Source organism: Triplophysa rosa, linkage group LG24 (assembly GCF_024868665.1).
Source record: "Triplophysa rosa linkage group LG24, Trosa_1v2, whole genome shotgun sequence".
Lineage (NCBI taxonomy): Eukaryota > Metazoa > Chordata > Actinopteri > Cypriniformes > Nemacheilidae > Triplophysa > Triplophysa rosa.
Genome location: NC_079913.1, coordinates 10921312 through 10945520, shown reverse-complemented (window position 1 = coordinate 10945520; position 24209 = coordinate 10921312). Strand labels below are relative to the sequence as shown.

The window sequence follows — 24209 nt, the reverse complement described above, 5'->3', positions numbered from 1 at the left end:
CATTAAGGACGTTCAACCAACTCTAGGTTAAACCTTGAACTCAGGGTTGGTTTACTTAGAAATTAGAAACTTTGAGTTTTTGGTTTGAGAACAGCTGATTTGAGTTAGCTATGGGTAGGCTTACCTTGGGTTAAGCGTGCACGACTATAAAAAGCCATCATCAATGGAGCTCCAATATTACGATTCACCATGGCAACGGCACCAAAAGAAGCAACATGGCGGCAGAAAGCGCTTGAGAGTGAGGCACACTTTCCGCTCTGCATACAGTGGACTGATGTCCTGAAAATGACTTAAGTTTAAGTTAATAAATGTACCAATAAACAAATAAATTAATCATTAGATGAATGTAACAACAGAAATAAAACAGAAATATTAATAAAAAGGACACCTGTAGGGCGACAGACTCTCGTGCAAAATTAGACTGATCACCGGTTCAAACCCTGCTCTGAGCAGATTTCAGTTGGAATGGCTGCACGTCAAAATTTACCTTTAAAAAAACTACCTTTATCGCTTCATTTCTGCATGCATGTATTTATTCATTTCTTTATTCGTGCACTTTATTTTTACACTTTATTAAGTCATTTCTCATCGACCGTAGAAAATTATGCTCTGATGTAACGTACGGTGGCTTATGTTATTGATGTAAGGATGGATGAGATATATTTTGATATATCTAATTCACTGTAAAGAAAACCGGTACAGTTTTAATAAAATGCACAGGGAAATGACAAAATTCCACTCGGGTCCTAAATTGCTCTCCTGAAATCAAAGTGCATCCCAATCAGTGTTGGGTAAGTTACTCTGAAAAAGTAATTAATTACTAGTTACTAATTACATATTCAACAGTGTAATTAGATTACTGTACAAATTACTCTCTCCAATAAGTATTTAGTTACTTATTACTAATTACTTTCTATATCCTACATCAACCTTGATTAGTTAAGTGATTGAAAGATAGACATGAAACGGCTTATTTAATTCATTCAAATAAATAATATTAAACTACATAAAGTAGTATTATTAACTGACCAAAATATTACAAATGTGAGAATTATACATTAAAGCACGGATTTTAAAGTTAGACTTTGAATTTTGATGTCAATTCCACTATTGCACACACATATATTACACAAAGTATTTAGTTTAATTACATCAGAAGTAACTGTAATTAAATTACAGAAAAAATAAGAGTAATCCCTTACTTTACTTTTTCAAGGGGAAAGTAATTAAATTACAGTAACTAATTACTTAGTAACTAGTTACACACAACACTGATCCCAATGAATGAAGGCAGCCTCTTCATGAATCCTCTATAAAAGCACATGTTGTCAGGACTCTGTCCTTCCTGTTACGAGTTCTCATGCTCATTGGACGGAGTCGTGACAGAACCACGTCTTGCTGGTTTATGTTGCGTTTTGTGTGGAGACACGTGGCTTTTGTTGTCACTTTCGCTGCGTGTCATCCTGTCTTGTCTCTCAGCCCCGCCTTCCTGTCTCCCGTAATCATTCCCCTAGTGTCAATCCCAGTCACCTGCCCGTCACCTCCCGTATGTAATTATCCTTCGTTAGTCTTCCCACATATAATGCCCGTTTGTTCTCTGTCCTTTGCCGGTTTGTTGTCATGTATACTACATGTCAACCCCTTCGTGTCGGTCATATAGTAAGTCTCATGTTTATCTGTTTCCCTAGTCTAGCCCTGTTTGTTATTTTTTGATTGCTAGTTATTCCCCCACGTGGGAAGTGTTTGTTTTGTTTTAGCGAGTATTGTTTTCCCCCTCGTGGGTTTTGTTTTGTGTTTTTGTTAAATAAATACATTTTTTGTACTCTCTTGTCTGCGACTGGGTTCTGCCAAACCGTTCCGTGACACATATGACATAAGTCACTGAGATGGTCTCTGTGACAAAATGTGTGCCATGAATGACTGTATTAATTAATGAATGGATGAGTTACACCACTTGCGCTTTAAAAGGGGGAGGAGATCGAAATAAACTCTGGGTTTACCAAAGAAAACCTATTCCCGACCAGGTTAGGTTCACAGAGTAAGTTACTATGGTTACTAATTCTGAGTATAATAACAACCTCTCCTTTAGAAACGGGCTTGAGTTACCCCACTTTCTCGGGTTTGACATACCTCACATTCTGAAACGGAAAACCCAGAGTTTCCCTCATTTCAGTGTTAATATACTCTGATGGTTTCCAGAGAGTTTATCCTCTTGTGCTGTGTGACTCATTCCATAGCAGATCTTTAACCTACATGTTGTTCTGGACTCAGCGGTCAATCTCTCCACTTGTTGTCTCTTGTGCCTATTGTTTCGACTCTTCAGCTCATCTACCCCAGCACACATTATTACTGGCTTCTCTCTGCCCAATGATGTTCCTCCACATCTCATTTTGTTCTGGGAAAAGCAAAATCAGAAAGCAAATTATTCCAGTTGCATGTAACTATGGTGTAAGAAAGCATTATAATAATAAATCCATACCTGCATACATCACAGTGTCGGAGTTCCTTGTGGAATGGAACTCTCTACAGCTGGTCAGAATTGACTTTGTCCAGTCTCTCTAAAGAAAAAGCCAGAATTGATGAATAATTATTGCCCAAATTTCATGTTTAACTCCAGGTTTATTTTCTCTTGCTGCAACTCCAGCGCCATACTGTACATGCAAACTCCTCTCCCTCTTCTTCCGTATTTGGTCCCTGATTCATGTGTGCAAACAGCAACAAAGAGGTGTCATCTGTTATGAATGAATGAGGACTGTAAACGAGTTCTCACAGGTGCATTAGTACTTTCAGCTGTGAAAGTTAATGTTCAACAAAGTTAATGCAATAGAATTTGGGATTTTTCGGTAAGATCTGTGGTATCTGTTTGCAAGAAATTTGCAAAGGAAAACTGCTGTGCCAAGAAGGTTATGATTTCATGGGGCCTTTAATGAAAGGTCAACAAAAGCATGTATAGACACTTATATCAGATTAACCATAAAGTAAAACCATGACGAGAATGAACAAAAAATACATTAAAAACAGAAGAACAGACCAGAATTTGATAAGACAAGAAAGAGATACTAAAATGTTAGGCTTACATCTGTATTTTTTAAATAAAAGTTCATGTTAAATGTATATTGCACCGTATTCTGTTATTCACACCGCGTGCCATTCTTTAATATACAGTATGTGCCTACAGAAATTTGCCAATATGGACAGTATGAAAAAACACCATCTTGAAATAAGTCGGTATGGAAACAACTTTGACGTTAAATGATGGAATTTTTTTCTTGCCATGTCTGTACCTATTTAGTATAATATAAAGAAATTGTGGACTGAGATGTATCAGTATATGTATGTACATTCTTCTGGAAGTATTTGTAACAAAATGAAAATACATAAACAATGGCCAATAAAGGACATGCTTAACCTTGCTTAATCACGGTAAAAAAACCTTACGACTTGTTTTATAATTGATTTAAAATCAACAACAGCTGACATATGAAAAAACAGCTGACATTGTTTTATTTAACCTTTATTTAAAATATTAATTATAAATAATATTATAAATATTAATAATATTTATAAAATATTTATGTCACACACATCAGATCCTGCCAATAAAAACTATGCAATATACCATAACGTAAAACTAAAGACTAATCCTCTCTAACCATAAGAAACCAAATTAATACATAAAAAATAAATGATCTGCTGCTATTAATATCTGTTAACTTAATTCAACGGTAGATGGCGCAAAAGCCCACAAAATGTTATGTATGCGCAAAGTCCACTTGATTTTATTTGCTTAGTTGGGATGCAAACCACTTAAAATAAACAACTACGAATTTAACAATAAAACAACTAAATTGATATATTATGCGAATAAAGAACGTTAAAACTAAAATAACTGAAATGTATCAGCTATGCCAGCTTTTCTGGTGTACCTCTATGATGACGTGCACAGATGGTTCCCCCACCCCCACCTCCCAACTGCGACCATCTGCGCATGTCATAAAGCTAGCAGCTGATCACGTAGAGCACGTGCATCACGCTGATTCTGATGAATGCAAAAGTCATCCTTTATACCTTTTGTTCAGTTTTTTTAATTCCCGTATTTACTTAGTCTAGTTTTGCGTTTGACAAAATGTTTTACTACTTAATGTGAATTTAATATATTAGTTGTTATTATAAATGAATACATATAAAAATATTATAAAGGTAATGTTGTAATTGTGGTTTTAGTGTTGTGATGATAAACCCGATTTACAACGTACATTACACACTTGGGTTACTTTTACTGTCTACCCTCAAGCAGTGAAATGTGTCAGTTACATTATCATAGTAGGTCATTGACTTTTCAGTATCAAAATCAAGTCAGAAGGTCCTAAAATGACAAACTTGAAGTCACCACATTGTATGAATTGAATTTATTGAGACACCCACACTCAGTGTTCGTGTGTTTGCTCATGTCTGTAGTGGAGGTCTTAAAAGAAATTTCCTTCGGCAGTTTCCGGTTGTGCTAACCCCGCCTCAATTGTCATTCGGGAGACTTCGTCACCGCTATCCCCGCCCATACCGTGCTCAGCGTTGTTTAGGGACATTAGGAAGATGGCGGCTGCCCAGCTCTACTGTGTCTGCCGGCAGCCCTATGATTTTAATTTGTTTATGATCGAATGCGACATTTGTAAGGACTGGTTTCACGGCAGGTAAGGAAATTATAGTCTCATCAGCAAATCTGAAAGGGTTGGTATGTACAGGGCGCCCTGCCATGCCGGTATTTTGGGTGTAAATCTAGGGTGTCATGTGAAAGTCCGGGTGACGCGCGTTGAGGGTATTTAAATATGACGAGGCGCGATCACGTTTGCTTAGTGTGCGTTGTTAGCGATATTTATCGATTTATTTAAACAATATACGGAACACATTTTAACTGAGCAGTTTTGTGAAATGTCTGCCCTCAGATATCCTCAATCACGATTAGATATTCTTGTTTTCTTTTTGAAGTGAGCTGCCAAAAGCCACATGGCTCATCTGAGTGTGTTATGAAACTGAACTCTACGTACTGTTGAGATTTTAATATTTTCTTGTGTGATAAATGATGTAGTATGTCTTTTATATATCTTTGCTGGAAGTTTTAAGCTCGTTGTTTCTGTCATGACGACAAACTTATTCTATAAATATTCACCCTAGTAACTAGTAAAACTGAGGTAAACCTGTGCCAATACTGGTATTCTTACTGTTGTATCATAGCCCAACGATAGTATCGTCAATTACAATTTGAACTGTTTAACGATTGATTGCGATTAATCGCATCCAGAATAAAAGTTTGGGTCTAGATAATATATGTCTTTGTGTACTGTGTATATTTATTTTGTATTTTTAAACATACACATGCATGTATATATATTCTATAAATATTTGCATTTTTATATATTTATATAGCCTATCATTTAAATTATATATTAACATTTATTGATTTGTATATTTTTTCTTGAATATATACATGTATGCGTATGTGTTTATAAATACGAAATTAATATGCAGTATTAGACGGTATATACAGTATACAGACATAAATTATGTAAACACAAACTTTTATTCTGTTTGCGATAAATCGTTTAACAGCTCTATACCGAACAATTAATAATATAGTAGTGGTTGCAGTTCACTTTACAGTATGTGATCTTATACCAAATATGTAGGCTTATAACTCAACAAATATGTTTGTTCTTGTTTTACCTGTTAGTGCCAAATACCTGAAGTTATCTTTGCTAATACAGTAGCCAATTTAATATAGTTATATATTAACTGCCCAATATAATCACTATAATTTCAGTGGTGGAATGTCTTAACAACTGCATGCATTTAAACTGCATATTTGCCAGTTACCGCAATGGAAAGTATGATAATCATGTCTGATCATGTCATGTTTGTCTTGTTCTCGTATGTGACATTAATTCATATTGTACCAAGTCATGCAATGTTAGCGTTTTTTTTGTGCTTAGAACCAACAATTTTGTCATAACTAGATACACTTTTAAACATAAGCTTGTCTGTCTTGGCACACCAACATTTTTGATGTCTGGTCAACCGGAACAGATTCTTCTTTGTGAATGAACAAGTTGTGAACTTCCCTTATCATCTTGCAACGTAACCCATGGTTTACAGTCAAGCGGTTGTGTCTTACCTAACTTCCAGATTCCCCAAATCCGTTGAGAGTGATAGTCAAAACCATTACAACACGCTTAGTCTCACTTCACTCTAGTCTTACTTTTCATCTAGATCAGCCTGGCAAAATTCTTTAAGCCTCACCTGGTATGAGAGATGTGAAACTTGTCCTGTAGCATTTGGTACACCAAAAGTGTAGCAGGATGCAGGTGCCACCCTGAATGAGGTAACACGTGTCTGCCATATCCGTCAAACAAGTTTGATCTTTTAAAGGATAGTTCTCCAAAAAAAAACTGTGTCATTCCAAACCTATATGATTTTATTTCTTCTAAAGAACCCAAAAAAGATATTCTAAATAATATTGGTTTCTATTGACTTCCATTGTATGGACACAAAACCACTGAGACATTTCTCAAAATATCTTTTTTGTTCTACAGAAGAAAATCATATACAGGTTTTGAATGACTTGAGGATGAATAAATGATGACAAAACCACTGGCTGAAACGGATGTTTTTGTTAAAGGAATACTTCACCCAAAAATGAAAATTCTGTCACCATTTACTCACCTTCGAGTTGTTCCAAATCTGTATACATTTATTTTGTTCTGATGAACACGGAGAAAGATATTTGGAAGAATGTTTACAACCAGACAGATTTTGCCCCCATTGACTCCCATAGTAGGGAAAAATACAACAGTAGTCAAAAGTGCCCTAGAACTGTTTGCTGTTCTACATTCTTCAAAATGTCTTCTTTTGTGTTCAACAGAACACAATTTAGTCATTTTTCCTACTATGGGAGTCAATGGGGGGGCAAGATCTGTTTGGTTATAAGCATTCTTCGAAATATCTTTCTCTGTGTTCATCAGAACGAAGACATTTATACAGATTTGGAACAGAATTTTCATTTTTGGGTGAAGTTTAATCCACATTAAACTGGGAGAAGAGAAAGTATTGAAGTTACATACTTTAGCAAGATCTGGGGTAAAGGTTTGGTATGTAAAGTCTTTGAGCTACCAGGGAGGAAGCCCAACAACAAATGCTTAAGGGTCGCATGGGGTCAGCAGATGTGTGTGCACATACACCCCGACCCCAACACAGATTCAGATCTGATTCTGAATTACTCATAATTGGGAATCCTTTGGCATTATGCATGGTTTGTCACTGGGTTATCCAACGAGCTAATCTTTCCCTTCTTCTATATCTTTACAAATCATTCCCATCAATGGATTTGGCGAACTTGAATGTCTGCAGTTGCAACAGACACATGAACATGAGTTTGTGAATATGTCAGACATGAATTGTATGCATGAATTTTTTTATTGTTTAAACGTACCTCTGGTGGTTTAACGTGCAATGTAAGTAAGCCATTCGTAGGCTAGTTTTCTCAAGAGTTTTAACATGTCGGTGCTGTCATAACATGGTTCTGTTTGTTCAAGTTGTCCAACGTGTCGACATCTGCTCGACCAATGGTTTGAGTTTGTGGTGGGACTACCAGCTTGGGTGACAATGGCTGATAGGGAGAGAAATGGTGATTGTTTTTGCAATTCCATTTGGTTATGCTGAATTTACACAGTTTGACATTATGAAAATTGTTTTTGAGGATCAGTTGGAAAGTGGAACAGTGATGTTGATGTAGAGGCAAGAGTTACAGATTTCATCTTTAAACTTGAGCATAAAAACGTAAAGTAAACAAATAGAGAGTGTTACAGAAAGAGCATATGATGGCTGCTGGAATTGTTTCACAAATGTTTGTTTCATAATTTTTTTCTTAATGTCATTGTCTGTCATTCTATGGTGGGTAGTTAATCTGTTAGTCAGGTGACAGAATGGCTGACTCAACTGCAGGCGGTTGGCACACTGACCTGATTTACATTGTGTTATTAAACACCGATGGATAGATAAAGCCTATATAATCTGTCAGTCTGATTCAGTCTGTAGTAATAAAATCGAGTTTGCTTTATTAGGCTATATGAAATAGAAAATGAGAAAAGAAAAAAATTGGTGACTGTAAGATTACCTCTTTGCTCCACTGTTAAACATTCAAGTCTTAAAGGGGAGGTGCCACAGTGTTTCATGCATCCTGACTTGTTTACACTATTAAACGTGCTAGCTTCTCATGCTTGACGTGGTCAACTTGTCAAAAAATGAGTTGGACGTATGACGTAGTATTTCTGTGCTCGATACACTTTTTTTTCAAACATGAAATTCCTCTACGTAACAAACTTTCTTACTCCCTAACTGGACAATTCTCCCAGAAAAGCACGCGAGAGCGAGATGAAAGAGCACGCCCACGCGTCAACCAGGGAGAGTGGGAGAAGGAGCATGTCCAGAGAGAGAGAGAGAGAGAGAGAGAGAGAGAGAGAGAGAGAGAGAGAGAGAGAGATCACTGCGTTTGTGAAGTTCGGCTGTGTTTGTTTGTTCACTGCATTTCGGTGATGAATTATTATTATATAAAGGTGAATATAACTCTGGATTTGGAGATCGATTGAAACTGATAGATGGAGCGGTCCCAGCGCTAAAAGATGCCGGTCGTGAACCACATGCGGTAATTGAAACAATTGAGTCATATGTCTGTGTTTTGTTGGCAATCGCCGCGTACGTGCATAATGTAAACAACATTATTTATAGTGAACCAACAGCTATGTCCCGCCACCGCCCTGCACGCATTCAGGTCTAGCCTGTTTTTAGAAATAATCGTGCAGCTTTATCTCTCTTTTATAAATGTGATCAAAAAGACTCTTTGAAGATACAAAGTATGCAATACTACTCTATAGGTAGTCAAGATTAATATGAGATTGGCAGAAACTGCGTTGGTTACATCCACTTTAAATTATAACCTCCATTTACTTATATATTGTGTCACATTTTTCCCTTGTTAGTTTTGTCCATTTTTGCTTGTGTCAAAAAGTTTTACACCTTCAATAATAAATGATGTATTGATTTTGATAAGAAATAGGGGTCCCTTTCTCTGGTATTATTATCATCAGTATACTTACAGCATTGGAGTCTATAACAATATAACTCAAGCATAAATTTCAACAAAACACTAGATGTTGTTCTTGTAATTTTTTGTTTCACATGTAATTTTTGCCGTTAGTAGTAGAGTAAGCCGTTATTTTTTACACAGGAAGCAAGACTTGCCTTATTGTGATGCTTGAAGCCAATAATTTGCATACCTCTGTGGCAAACTGCTGAGAACTTTAGTGCGTTCATCTTCCAGAGGGGTGGGATCTGATCTATCTCTTCTTCCCTTTATTGTCTTGTTCTCGGAGGAGGGAAGTGGAGGAGTAGCGTGGGTGTAGATTCATTCATACTTCAACCCTTCCTCCCCCATCTGCTCATGTGTCATCACATGTCTGGCTGTGATACCCAGGTGACTGAGCCGGAGTCATGGCAATGGTACAAGTCTTCCCTTCGGAGCTGCGGATTTTGTTCCAATTGATTTGCGGGGTTAAAAGACAGTCTTTCAATTAATGGTGTAAGATGATAGAATAATCGGATATTTCTTTCCATAAGAGATGTATTACACCGTGGTCCATCTACAATCCCCCCCAAAATGTGGGGTTATTTTCCACCCAGCCTAGTGTGAAAAAGGACTAAACCCAGCCATTGGGTTAAAGTTACCCAGAAAATGATCATATTTGACCCAACAATGAGTTGAAACAACCCAGCATAGGACATTTACAACCCAATGGTTGGGTTGGGTTTGTTCATTCTTCCAAATTTTATATTATATTGTTCCAAAGTGCTATGGAATACATAATATTATCAGTTTTCCAAAGCCAAATAAATTTAGCCACATTTGGGTTGCAATAATAAAAGTTGAGTCTGACACTGTTTCCACCGATTTCCTTCTGGTTTAGACGCATGTATACATGAAATGACACTGAGGCTGTGTCCGAAATCGCCCTCATTCACTATTCCCTACATTAGTTCACTAATATAGTCCACTTTAAGGAGCGGGTGAAAGCGAGTGAGTAAATTCGGACACTCGGTGCACTGGAAATGCTGCGGGCGCCATCTTCTGCTGAGACGCTGGAATTCATTCAGCGCGAGCATCACGATAGATTGCTAGCAGCTAGCCGTGAGTGTACATCGGTTGTACACCCGTTATTATGATGCATCATGGGATTGAATGAGTGCAACTCAATAATGTCGACTATGAATTCAGACACCACTAAAAATGATCAGCCTGTTAATCATGGAGATTCATCCAAGGGTCGGTTAGCCATGCGTTTTTACACAAGAATTGCCCCAGCTAGGCCACTTCTGGACCAACGGCATCTTTCTTGCTTCCCGCTTCTGCTTTGTCTTTTCCTTTCGTTTCCTGCAATAATGAGGAGATCAAAGCTAAGATAGCAGCTCACAGAATCCTGTCTATGTTCAAAGGCTGTCTAGTCTTTGAGGAGAATTACCTTACTCCAAGAGTCCCCTGCTGATTTTAACAACCCCAAATCACAGCATCCAGTCTTGATGTGGTCCCTTTATCCTGACTGTGAAAGCATTTACGGCAGAATCGGTAAAAACTGCTTAAAGGGATACTTCACCCACACATTAACATTCTGTCATCATTTACTCACCTTCGAGTTGTTCCAAATCTGCATAAATTTCTTTGTTCTGATTAACATGGAGAAATATATTTGGAAGAATGCTTATAACCAAACAGATCTTACTCCCATAGTAGGAAAAAATACTTTTTTTAACATATTTTTTCTTCTGTTGAACACAAAAGGAGACATAGGACAGCAAACAGTTCTGGGGCACTTTTGACTACCATTGTATTTTTTCCTACTATGGTAGTCTGGTTATAAGCATTCTTCCAAATATCTTTCTCTGTGTTCATCAGTACAAAGAAATGTATACAGATTTGGAACAACTCGAGGGTGATTAAATGATGAAAGAATTGTCATTTTTGGGTGAAGTATCCCTTGAAGTAGGGCGCCTTTGTGAATTTTGGGATGGCATATACACATAAAGTGTCTCTAGTACGGTACAATTTCTCCATCATTTGCCAATAAACAGACAGCGGAGACATTTTCAGTGTTCTCTTGTGTGGCGCAGTTGATGGGTCAGTAAATCTCTTGACGCTGGACTGTCAAAACTCAATCTGATCTGAAATCAACTTCAGGAGTGTGTTCACATGGGTGGATAAGCGTTATGGTTGTGGTTTTACTGCTTGGCGTGTGGTTTGTGTGACGTGGACAACTGAGGAAATATCAGAACCGTGACGCAACGCTCTGTTGAGTGTATCACTAGTACACACCCACTCAACCGTTGACTGTGGAATACTAAGTGAAACTTTGGCGACCCACAACGTTTTGTCCTGTCATCTTTTGGTTTATTTTAGAAATTCCATGATGTTTAACCTTTGGTGTGCTGTGTGTAATGTGGAAGTCATCTACTTCCACTGCATTCATTAGACTCATTGGACACTTACTAAGGACACCTAATGCTATGTAATAAACTGCGGTACTTAACAATTTTGAGAAATGTCTTAGTGGTTTTGTGTCCATACATGGAGGTCAATGGGGGTCAATGTTGGTTACCAATGTTCATATCTTCTTTTGTGTTCTGCAGATGAAAGGAAGTCATACAGGGTTGAAATGACATGAGAACTATCCCTTTAACATTATAATGCATTTGTTACTTATCTTCCTTGGATTTTCGTTTCAGTTGTGTTCAGATAGTGGAGCACTATGCTGCCGATATTGATGTTTACCACTGTCCCAACTGTGAGCCCATCCACGGACCCTCTCTGAGTAAGTTTGGGCACATGTGCTTGTCAAATGCTTTTGTTCTGTTCCTGCATCAGTATTGCTGTATTGACATCTGTTTCTGTTTGTCTTTCTCAGTGAAAAAGCGTATTAACTGGCACAGGCATGACTACACGGAGCCAAATGACAGCACACGACCCGTGCAAGCGGGAACGGCTGTGTTCGTACGGGAACTCCAGGAGAGGAGCTTCGCCAGGTATGAGCACCTACTTCATTTAACCGGATAGGAAACTGAAAGACTGGGAAATAAGTTAGAAGATACGACTCAATACTTTTCCACCATTTAAGACAAATTACTGTATAAAATGTATATTTATATATAAAGTTACTCACTGTATTACTCACTTTTTTTTTTTAGATGCTTTAAAATGTGATTTGTTTTATTCAGTTGATCAAAATAAACATTTTGTTGCTGAAGTCAGGAAAAAACATGTTATGGCTGTTAAACGATTAATTGCAATTAATCACAATTAATCGCATCCAGAATAAAAGTTTGTGTTTGCATACATGCATTAATTTTGTATTTATAAACACATGCACATGTATATTTAGGAAATATTATCATGTATATATTATTTATATACAATTTAAATTATATATAAGTATATTTATTTTTATATTTTTCTTAAATATATACGTACATGATTGTGTATGTGTTTATGAATACAAAATTAATATGCACAGTTCACAGACATATATTATGTAAACACAAACTTTTATTCTGAATGCGATTAATCACAATTAATCGTTTAACAGCCCTAAAACATATTTTAATGCACTGATATTATGACTAATTGTTGCTTTTAAAAAATCTATTTTTTTATTCTACAATGGCAACAAAGTTATCACAAACGCATTGTAAGTATTAAGTGTATCGAATAACATTTCTGATACTTGTTTTGTGGACAATATCACATCAAAACTAATTACAGAATGTATTTGTCATGTGCATGGGCCAATTATGGGTTGATCGATTTTTTTGTTTCTTTTATTTTTGTTCGTTGTTCCACAGCGGCAGTGAGATTCTGGTGTATATGCAGGGGAGTCAGGTGACCCAACAGTACCTGGAGAAAGAGGGCTTCCATTACCCCATGGTGGTGCCTGAACTGGATGGACTGGGCCTTAAACTGCCCCCTCCGTCTTTCTCTGTCAGAGATGTGGAACATTACGTGGGTAAGAGCTCTGTGTGTGCACTGCATTTACTGTCTATCACATAACAGTCCTAAGAGACCCTTCGACAAGTGGGCCACTGGAGCAAGTCAGCCTCTTTTAGATCAATAACACATTTGCATTCATATGCAGACCTACATGAAACACGGACAGTTAATTCAATGCTTCTTATATTTTTCTAAATATGTTTAAATAAGGGTTCACCCCTTATTCTGGTTGTACTACCATTGCCATCAAGAACCACAATACCATTTTTAAACACTTTCTCGTTGGACTGTAAAGCCTTAGGTTACCCTGTGCCTTTGTGCACGTGGTTATCCGTCCGTGCCAGTATCGAGTGGGTTTAGACCAAATTCATTTACAGCTGTGGAGGTTATCTTTCCTCTACATTAGACCCGGAACATTTCATCTCCAATTACAAAGCTGTTGTACAGCACAGCCAGTCTTGAGCTCAGGTTCCCAATAGGTTTCTTTTATCTGAATGCTTATGTTACACGGCTCCCCCTTTTGCACGCCGCTGATCTTTAAGCTGGATGTATTTTAATAGTAACAGGTGTCAAGGGGGTGAAGTGTGTGTGTGTGTGTGTGTGTGTGTGTGTGTGTGTGTGTGTGTGTGTGTGTGTGTGTGTGTGTGTGTGTGTGTTGCTGTGTGTGTGTGTGTGTGTGTGTGTGAGAGAGAGAAGAGAGAGAGAGAGAGAGAAGGAGGAGAGGAGAGAGGGACGAGAGAAGAGAGAGAGAAGAGAAGAGAGAGAGAGAGAGAGAGAGGAGAGAGAGAGAGAGAGAGAGAGAGAGAGAGAGAGAGAGAGAAAGAGGGGAAAGGGCCACTCAACAGATCATGTTACCCAGCCAGTCTGGCACAGACATAAGGGCACTAACCTTCTCTGTCTGTCGTGTATCTACACCTGCTTTTATTTTCTTAGAAAACAAACACACACTTAAAAGAAACACATTTTAATAGTTTGGGTGAAAGGAATGTGGACATTGTTCAAACCCCAGTGTCTGTCTTCTGTGGAGATTTTAGCGGAATGTCCAAAATGCTTGATTTTTATATAATGAAAGTGGATGGGGACTGGAGATGTTTTCCTTCAGAAATGACAAAAAGCACAATAAAAGTACTATTCAAGGCCATACAATTTTAATGCATGTTATTCCAAATATTCAAAAGCGATGAATGGTATGAAACGCTTTTCATGGCATTGTTATGCTGCTTTTATTGTTGTTTTTGCCCTAGTCCCCATTCACTTTCATTATATGGAAAAATCATACAAAAACACGATATCAAAAGGAAACTATTCCTTTAAATGTTGTTTTAAATGTCTTAAAAAAAACCTCTTAGCTTAAAAAATAAACAAGACTTGAATGATGAAAAACATCTGCATGGGATCAAAAGTGGTACATACTTCAGCTCTTATGCCCAGTTCCCAAATCTGCATATTCCGAGTTTGAGAAACCTTTCACAATTATGAGTTTGTAGGATTGTTTTTCCGCCAGCTGTTCCCTGTCATCACACGCTGGCCAGCTGTGTGTGTGTGTGTGTGTGTGTGTGTGTGTGTGTGTGAGGCCAGTGTCTGTTTCCGGTCCTCAGCCGTCACTTGTGATTTGCGACTATGCAGCTGTGTCTCTCAAAGTTTCAAAATATATGTTGATAAAACTGATCAAGAGAAAACATTCAAGATGATCAGAATATTAATGCAATGTATTTTTTTATTTATCAGTGTATATTTCACATATTTTTCATAATCTGCCTTTCTGTTTTCCAGGTGCCAGTAAAGTTATCGATGTGATCGACGTTGCGAAACAAGCAGACAGCAAGATGAAGCTGGGAGAGTTTATAAGATATTTCCACCAGCCCAAACGGCCCAAAGTGTTGAACCTTATCAGCTTGGAGTTCTCCGATACAAAGTACGTTTGTGTGGAAACCACCAGTCCTGCATTAACTGTCAAACTTTATTGATCAGCAATGCACAACCTAATGCATTCTAGCATTATGCAAATTAGCATAAAAATTCTGAATGTGTAAATCTTATGAACTAAACCTGTGGTACAGTCTGATGACATCTTTAGGAATTTCAATAGAAACAAAATTATGTAGGGATCAATTGGTTAAAACTAATAGACCGTAAAAAAATCTTGGTTTATTCTTTATTCTGAGAAAAATGTTAACATCATTTATTCGCCTATGCACTTGGTTGTGCAATTAAATAAAACAAAATTCAGTCCTTTTAGCAGCCCTGCATGCACGTACAGTATGTTATTTGCAAAACTTTCACTATGTTTAACTGAACCCAACAATAATTTGCATGCGGAAGCTCTGGTTTGATTTTTATATTTTGGTTTCTTTCAGGATGTCTGATTTAGTGGAGGTTCCGGAAATAGCGCAGAAGATGTCCTGGGTGGAGAACTACTGGCCCGATGACTCGTTCTTCCCCAAACCATTTGTGCAGAAGTACTGTCTCATGGGAATGAAGAATAGCTACACAGACTTCCACATCGACTTTGGAGGAACCTCAGTGTGGTACCATGTTCTCTGGGTAAGAACGTAGGCCGGCTCTGCTCTGTGATGTGTACTGTTGTACGCTATCATCTCAGTGTTTTAGTATGTGATTGGAGGTCTAGTCATGTGACTATCACCTGCCACATCTGTTATAGTAATACATTAACACATTTTGTTAAAAAGTAATTGAAGAGGTTCATGAACAAAAGCTATTGTAAGATTTTAAATGACAGTTTGTATCATTTTCTATTAATAGAATTGACTTCAGTTAAATCATCTTTCTATGTAGAAGCTGATTATAATCTTAGTCAATATAAAGGAATAGTTCACCCAAAAATGAAACTTCTGTCATCATTTACTCACCTTGTCAGTTCAAACCTGTATAACTTTCTTTCTTTTGCAGAACACAAAAGAAGATAGTTTGAAAAATGTTGGTAACAAAAACCATTGGCCCCCATTGACTTGCACTGGTTTCGTGTCCATACAATGGAAGTCAATGGGGACCAACGGTTTTTGGTTACCGACATTCTTCGTAATATCTTCTTTTGTGTTCTGCAGAAGAAAGTCATACATCGCGAAAATGACAAGAGGGTGGGTAAATGATGAGAATAAATTTAAGTTAAGTTTCATTAATGTTCATTATATATGTATGTAAATGTGCTTTGCAGTGATGCACAATTCTAAAAGTTCTATATGAATAAATTGAATTAAATTGAATTTTGTATTTTTATATTAATGAATAATCATATGGTTTACACATTATTGTTGTTTTGCAGGGAGAGAAGATTTTCTACTTGATCAAGCCGACAAAGGCTAACCTTGCACTATATGAGTCGTGGAGCTCATCACCCAATCAGAGCGAAGTATTCTTCGGGGATAAAGTCGACAAGTGTTACAAATGTGTGGTGAAGCAGGGATCTACCGTTTTCCTTCCCACGGGTGAGATCGCAGTGTCACTCAAAGCTGTCGTTTTCATTGCCTATCCCAACATAGTGGTCGGGTAGACACCTACATATTTACAGTATTATAAACATGTAGTTGAGCAACATCTACAGATTATAGGTAATTATGAACTTGTTCCAATGAATAATATTGTCTAAGTGTAACACAAAAGCTTGCTTTGTGCACCCATATCTGACTAGCGGGCACAAAATGCAACGTTTACTTTGGTAGAAAAACACTTGCGTTGTACAGCGCGCCACGACTATAAAATAATATCAGGCTCTCGCCAGGAAAATTGTAGATCAGTGTTTAGCATCTGTGACCCTTGTTACAGTTGGGTGTGTTGGGCAACAATCTTTGCCGAGCAACGTACTAAACAGAACAAAAACATTCCTGAGGGCTAAGACGCAACTCGCATGTATCCGTTTGTGTGAAAAGAGTCAGGAATTACAAGTATTGCCATCATACAAAACCTACGTTTCAGCAACTGAAATAGCGTAGATGGAGGTGTTAGACGTACAGCGACTCTAGGGGCTCATTGTCACAGCGGCGTGTTTTGTGGTGCGTGAAAGTGAGAAAGCGTGCACGGCCCTTCTCACGCGAAGGAAACGTCACATCTGACGAAGCACAAAATCCCCCGCATGTCTAACAGTCTGTGTGCACGCGGCGGCCAATACGCATACAGCCAGACAACGGATATTTTTATCAGCGGCAGTCTGTTTTGGGGTTTGTGGGTGTGAGGTTATACTTTATATTTAGTTGTTGATCTGTATTTGGATGGTTCTGTTGTGGATTGTGAACGTAGCTCTCTGATGCCCTCTATAGGTTGGATCCATGCAGTGCTCACCTCTCAGGACTCTATGGCGTTTGGGGGGAACTTCTTGCATAACTTAAACATAGGCATGCAGCTCAGGTAATAACGCTCATATCAATTCTTTGGTGTCTGCGCTATTGCATGGTATAGAAAAAATATGCATGTATATTAGGTATATTATATATACGTATAAATATATCATATACACATGAGAAACTAATAATTTATAATAATTAATTAAAAAAAATTATATGTATATATATTAATTTGTTCATTATAATATTAGTATTATATTATGATATATTGTTTTAAATTATATTACTAGAATTATAACATTTTCTTTTATCTAACCAAGATATATGTTTCATATACATGTTTTATGTCTGATATTGCCTTCAACCTAACTTTTAAAAGCATTTAAATCATGTAGTAGTTATTTGTAATATAAAATATTACATTCTTATAATATAGTATTTTTATAAAATAGCCATAATATTAAATATTTTAAACGCATAACTTAAAAACGAACATTTCTATTCCTGGATGCTGATTGGCCAATACGGTGTTTTGCTGCGTTAAAATATGCAATATAGTAGCAGCTACGATATAAAACCTGCATATTATGGCTATGGTTTATATCACTACACAACATTCTAGAGGCTGACTATTCATTTAATTCAATATCAATTCAGGTTATTTCAAAAAAGGTTACGTTAAAAATCAAATTTAGGTTTTTCACAGTTTTGGATTGTTGCAAATACATTGAAAAATTGTCATCCTAAAAAGATTCCAATACAGTTTTGTTTATAAAATACATTTTAAAATGCATTAAATTAAACTATAAAATACTTGAAAATACATTTTGTAAAATACAATTTAGTTTAAAAGTCAGGGGAAGTATATAAAGTAAATAAATAAATAGATTTATGTATGTATGAAAAATTGAAACTTGAAAAACAGTGTAAAATATCTGTTATATTTTTATAAATTTGTTTATTTGTAATTTTACTGAAAACCTTTTTTAAACCCTTTATTTGATTACATAAGTACTTATGTGCCTCATCCTTTTTATGTACCTCACTGCTTAAAAGGCTGTGACCATCCTTATTAGAACTGATCTATCTCTTCATCCTCATTCAGGTGTTACGAGATGGAACGCAGACTGAAGACTCCAGACCTCTTTAAGTTCCCGTACTTTGAGGCCATCTGCTGGTATGTGGCCAAAAACCTTCTGGAGACCCTTAAAGGTGAGTCAAACGCGGCATCAAACGGATTCACATTTTAGTCCAATAGAAATGATTCCTAGTGAAATTGAGAAACTGTAGATATAGCATTTTTATGTCTCTTTGTGTTTTCAGAGTTGCGGGAGGATAAATGTCAACCTCAGGGTTTTCTGGTGGACGGGGTGAAAGCTTTAATCTCATCACTGAGGACATGGCTGAGAAGAGAGGTGAGAGAGGCTTCTCAGATGCATTTAGCAGATCAGTATGTGTTTCCTGAATCTGGAACCCCTAACCGTGGCATTGCCAGCACCATGTTCTACCAGTTAATCTACTAAAAAAATGTATGCACAGTGTTTGGTGGTGTTTTGAGTAAATGACAGTTAAAAAAAATCTCAATGAGGTGTCTGGATCTTCAACCGTCATGTTTGGTCTTCTCATATTTATGTTTTTGTTCTCGCCAGTTGACTCAACCTAACAGCGAGGTTCCAGACAATATCAGGCCAACCCATCTTATTAAATCTCTGACCAAGGAGGTCCGGTACCTGGAGGTATGGCATTTTATTAGAAAGATTTACAGGTGCCAAGTGGGACAGTGAGAGGTCGTTGGTTCACTGTGGAAGTCGAAAAAATTGCAAACAGTTCACAAAGTCTGGTATGAAACTGACCCACTTGTTTTTGTTCCTAAACAGGATGATCCGAATAAATTTGGAAAGGCTCAGGGAAGTGCCGAGTGCCCTTTAACACACTCGTTGCTGGAGAGGGGTTGTCAGGCACGACGGGAGGCATGTCGGCTACGTGATCATCATCATCGACACCATCATCATCATCACAAACTTCCCTCTAATCTGGACATCCTGGAGCTTCACACGATGGAGGTGCTGAAGAGACTGGAGGTCGGACAGCTGGAGGAGGCGAGTGACGTTTTGTATCCCATCATGCACCGCAGCACTAAGCTCACATGTCCTTTTACATCTCCACCTTGGCTTTTATTATTCCTTTATCACGCGAGTGTTATACGATGCCAAAGGAAGGGTTGCTCATTTTTTAACATTTTTGACCTCACCCGGACATTTGATATCTTCACTGATTTAGCGGCATGCATTATTATATACTTCCTGTAAAGAAATCTTTTGTGTTTTGGAACAGGATCCGGCTTTCACTGCCAAAGTGAATGGCAAATTCAAGAAAGTTTCCACAGCGTCCGCTGTGGCTGTTGAGGGTAGTTATGATAACGCCCTGCGTCTGGTGCTATGTAATGGCAAAATTATGCGGTAAGCCTTTTTGGTCAAAATAGCCACATGTTTTGTAAATATTGATACATTTTCTAAACCAATCATAGAATTTTGATTATTTTATGTTTCGAAAATGTTTTTATGTTTTTAAATGTTATTTCCGTCTTTTAATACACATTTTAAAATCAATTTTATTTTATTATTACAAATTTCCATTAAAATTTTACATTTTAAGTCCCCATCAAATTTAAACTTATACGTATTTACTTTGTTAGTTTACATTACTAGTTTTGTTTTAAACAGTTCAGCGTGCAAGTCAATCTGCAAAAAAATAAAAAATTGTCATCCAAAACTGAAAATATTCTTCTGATCTTCTGACAGAGAGAGGCTTTCTGTCAGTGATGGGGCAACCAAAGTCAATGGTGTGGAAATGTCACAATGCCATCAACGTGAGGTGAAGTTGGAAAGAACGTCTTTAAAGCCACAACAAGTGGTGAAAAAAGAACAAACGGAGGAGGATTTTAGAGTACGTTGCTATATCAAGGAAACAATCAGCCATGGTGAGTCGACCAAGACCTGCGGGAGTCACAAACCAATTTATCCAGAACACTTATATACAAAAAAAGCTGTGTATGACAATAATTAGGCTTATATTGTAAAGACAAATGTAAATGTAACATTTTGTTCTTGAGTTACCTTTGAATGAGGATCGATGTGTGTTTGACGGACATTTTGTATTGTCAGGTGGAACGGTGAAGACAGAACACAGGACAGAATCGTCACAACACGTAGCATCTTCAGGCACTGACTCTGAGTCAGACGCAGAACATTCTGCTGAGGTAGAACATCCAATAAGGTTCAATCTTCAGGTCAATATCTAGAAATGTATTTCCTCTCAGATATTTAACCATCACGTATCTTTCTAAAAGCAGAAAGACTCATCAGAGTCTGAGAGTTCTGAGGATGAGGATGGAGGACACCAGAGAGACTCGGGGAGCTTTGCGGAGCATCTGAGCGGCCCGAAGCACGGCCACCATAAGCAGTCTCTAAAACGGTACGGCTACCCTTCATTTTACACATCTGAAAAATGACCAGTTTAGAGGTCAACTTATGTGATTTTACTTAAACGTTTAAAAACAAATTCAGTGTCTTTACAAACGTTTTGCTTGGCTTTTCTTGGTTTTGGGCTGAAAATGGAAAACCTTTTTTGTCCACAGAGAACGTCCTACCTCACCAAACACCGATAACGCCATTCAGGGCATGCTGTCGGTGGCGGGACTGCTGTGTCGGCAAGCGTCAGAAGAGGGCGCCGTCCTGCAGCAGCCGTGGTGGTCCAGTCAGGGTAGCAGTAACAGCAACAGTAGCAGCGATGCGTGGGACAGCAGCGAGCCCTGTTCGGCCCCCCGGAGCCCAGAGGGAGAGGACGGGAGTCTGGGAAATGTGTACTCGTACAGGGAGAGCTCGCTTTCCCCTCCCCTCCACCCCTCCAAGAGACACGCCCCTAACCCCAACCCCATCAGCAACCAGGCCACTAAAGGTGAGTTTGTGGAAATGAAAGTGGGTTGAGAAATGCGTATAATTTATAGTTTCTTTTTAGTTCATTTGCAAAAACTGATTTTTTAGTGTGTTAGTTAGCTGATTTTAAATAAAAAAAGTAAAGATTTAAAAATTTTATTAGTTATTATAATATATTTATTGGTTATTTTTGTCCTTTTTTATTAGTTATTATTACTTAATTAAAACTGCAGTTTGATTGATATTAATTTGAATGCACATAAAAAAATGATTTTTGAAAAATCTGCTTTTGCAAATGAACACATTCCCAAATGCACAAAATTGTACAAAAATGACATTTACGTTAGCTGTTAATTGAATAATGTGCTGTATGGATTTATTCGATTAAAACCTTTCTGATGACTGTATTTGTGTCTGTTTTGCAGGGAAACGTCCTAAGAAAGGACACGCGACGGCTAAACAGCGTCTGGGGAAGATATTAAAGATGAGCCACCATAAAGGCTTGTTCCTGTAGCGAGAGGCCATGCGTAATAAATCAACATAGCTGCTTTTCATAATACGCTGGGATTTTCATCACACATTTACACACACACTGCGCATGTTTAGGTCACAGGGTATGTTTATTAGCTCAAACTCCCTTTGTTCATCAATCGCATTTAACACACATTATCCATCAACGCAGGGAAAACTGAGATTTCATCAGGAAACGAAAACATTAACAGCCAAACGTTACAAGAGGAAACAGCATAGAGTTGAAGTCAAATGTGGTTGTTGGAGTTAGTTTGTGCGACAACCACCCGCAGGTGTGTATCACAGGCTAAAGCCCCTCTTTTTCCCCCACCCTACCTTCAATCGCATCTGTAGCGCGAGTGAACAAGTGCCGTGCAGGCAAGGACGACTGCCTAGACCTTTACAGCCGGACGCTGGGAGTTTTATTAATTCACTGTTTCTTGGTTCTTGTAAGTCATTCACTTCTTTCTCCTTTGATTGTCTCAGGCTGACGTATTAGGTTTAAAGGCGGAGGTGTTGAAATGGTGCTGAACATTTGTATATCCCCCACTAAGCAATAATTGTATGGCGGTGGAGTGATGTGTTGATTTAATGGGCCGTGTTTTTAGGATGCAACGTTCATGTATGTGTTGAAAAAACAGCATATGCTGGTTAGGTAGGTTTTGAAGCAAGGTAGCTGGTCATTTGCTGGTTTAAGCTGGTCCTGAGCTGGTTTAGGACCAGCTTAACCAGCTAAGGACCAGCTACCATGCTTCCAACCTTAACCAGCATATGCTGGTTTTTCAACAGGGAAACATTAGGAGAAAAATATAATTCTTATGTAAACGTATCTTGTTGTCTTTGACTCAACATATTTTCCATCACTCTCTGGTGTTTGTGAAGGGATATTGCTGGTTGGATACAAGTTACGCTCTTATTTGTGGCATGCTTTGACAAAAAATAATTTTAACTTGTTCATAAATTTGTCAAAACAAACCAAAAAAGGTTGACAGTAAATATATAATAATATACATATATGCTTTGTGCAAATGAGAATTAGCTTTTGATATTATTTGCTATTGTTTTTACGATTTAGGACCATGTCACGTATTCTCAGTCGATCTCAACTTGTATTGAACCCGCAATATTTCTTTTACGGGGTAATGTTGCATATATATTTAGTGTCACAAATTGATGTCGCACATGTGGCTGTAAATGGTGACTGCATTTTACAGTGCAGCCTCTGAAATACTGTGTGATGTAGTTTGCAAGGGCTGAACATGTTTGCCATGTGATTGACAATGATCTATAGCTTATCCCGAATAATTTATGTTCTCAACTTTGTTTAAATGTTTTTTTACTGGATAACTATTTATTAATTTCAAAGATATAAGGATTTATATTGCTTTCTGAGGGTCTTGTTTTTTCGTTGCATTTGATATTTCTGTTAATATGAGTATACTTTTGAATGATTAATGCAAGAGGAATGAGGTTTTACGTTTGCCAGATTTTGTAGTTAATACAAATCTTAATGTTTTTTTTTGTCAGATTTAGCTTTAAAAATGTGAGCAACGGTAGATTTTAAATATGTCGTCTTTGTAACCTATTGAAACGGATCAAAAGAACTTGTGGTGCTCATGTGGGAATTTTGAGGAGAGGCTTTGTTTTCTCAGGGAACAACTGACATCTTTGAATCCATCACCAGCACTGTCATACAATCGCGCAATGTTTTGTACTTGTTTCCACAAATCTGCCAACAAAGTATATATATTCCCATTTTTTGTTGTGGTAAATTCAGGACCGAGGCAATTTGGTCCCGTTGTACAGTATCAAATGTCATTGTAAGAGAGTTTGAATAGAATTGCACCACTGTTTTGGAAGAGGTGTGTTGGTTCATGAAAATGCACTATTTTGGATCTGCAGGACTTGTATTGGGTAACAGATAATCGATAAAACTCAGGCTTTGTGAGTTTCGGTCATGTGCATGTGTTTTTTAAGAAAATATTTCACTGTTCCCATGAACTTTAATGCAGATAAGACCTCCTTTAAAAAAAGTTGCTGAAGTGTGTATTTCTGAAGGCAAACAGCATGTCTCAGTTCTTCAAAGATGTTTCTTTGCATTGATGCATTAATTGTACAGTATTTATGAATTTCTTGCATTATTTACATTTTCAGCTGTGGTATAGACTCGAGAGTTCATGTCACTGCATTTCAAATTCTGTGTTCTGTTCCTCTTTACCATTTCCTAGAGTTCTCTTTGGATGTTGATTTTTTTTTCAATGCAATGTAAATATATGATGAGGGGAAATATTTTGTAGATCACACTGTTTTCCATTTTCCTTTACCAGATGTTAGGTGGTAATAAAAACACTGTTCTATTGATGAAAGTCAAGTCATTTACTGGTGTGG

At 37.5% G+C, this 24209-nt stretch overlaps 1 protein-coding gene and 1 long non-coding RNA gene across 3 annotated transcripts; one reads left to right on the top strand and one right to left on the bottom strand.

Moving 5' to 3' along the window:
- Positions 1-1101: 1101 nt before the first annotated feature.
- Positions 1102-6947, bottom strand: LOC130547858 (uncharacterized). Its single transcript, XR_008961947.1, has 3 exons — positions 6167-6947; positions 2480-2558; positions 1102-2395 (listed from the first exon to the last, which is right to left on the bottom strand). It is a non-coding gene; the product is annotated as an uncharacterized LOC130547858 (long non-coding RNA).
- On the top strand, positions 4563-24196 carry kdm7aa (lysine (K)-specific demethylase 7Aa). Of its 2 annotated transcripts, none has more exons than XM_057324189.1 (18): positions 4563-4688; positions 11821-11906; positions 12000-12117; positions 12934-13094; positions 14852-14993; positions 15436-15622; positions 16362-16524; positions 17353-17440; positions 18482-18588; positions 18700-18791; positions 19026-19112; positions 19254-19475; positions 19711-19835; positions 20178-20356; positions 20541-20635; positions 20729-20850; positions 21014-21333; positions 21737-24196. In XM_057324189.1, exons 1-18 carry the CDS (start codon positions 4591-4593, stop codon positions 21823-21825), a joined length of 2481 nt encoding a protein of 826 aa, XP_057180172.1. In that variant the 5' UTR covers positions 4563-4590; the 3' UTR covers positions 21826-24196. The 2 variants fall into 2 exon arrangements, with proteins under 2 accessions (XP_057180172.1, XP_057180170.1); XM_057324187.1 differs by having other exon boundaries at positions 20726-20850.
- Positions 24197-24209: the final 13 nt, after the last annotated feature.

Coding starts and splice junctions, on each gene's coding strand:
- kdm7aa (XM_057324187.1), top strand. CDS start 4,591: ATGGCGGCTGCCCAGCTCTACTGTGTCTGCCGGCAGCCCTATGATTTT. Junction 4,689..11,820: donor AAGGACTGGTTTCACGGCAG/GTAAGGAAATTA, acceptor TTTTCGTTTCAG/TTGTGTTCAGATAGTGGAGC. Junction 20,636..20,725: donor ACGCAGAACATTCTGCTGAG/GTAGAACATCCA, acceptor TCTTTCTAAAAG/CAGAAAGACTCATCAGAGTC.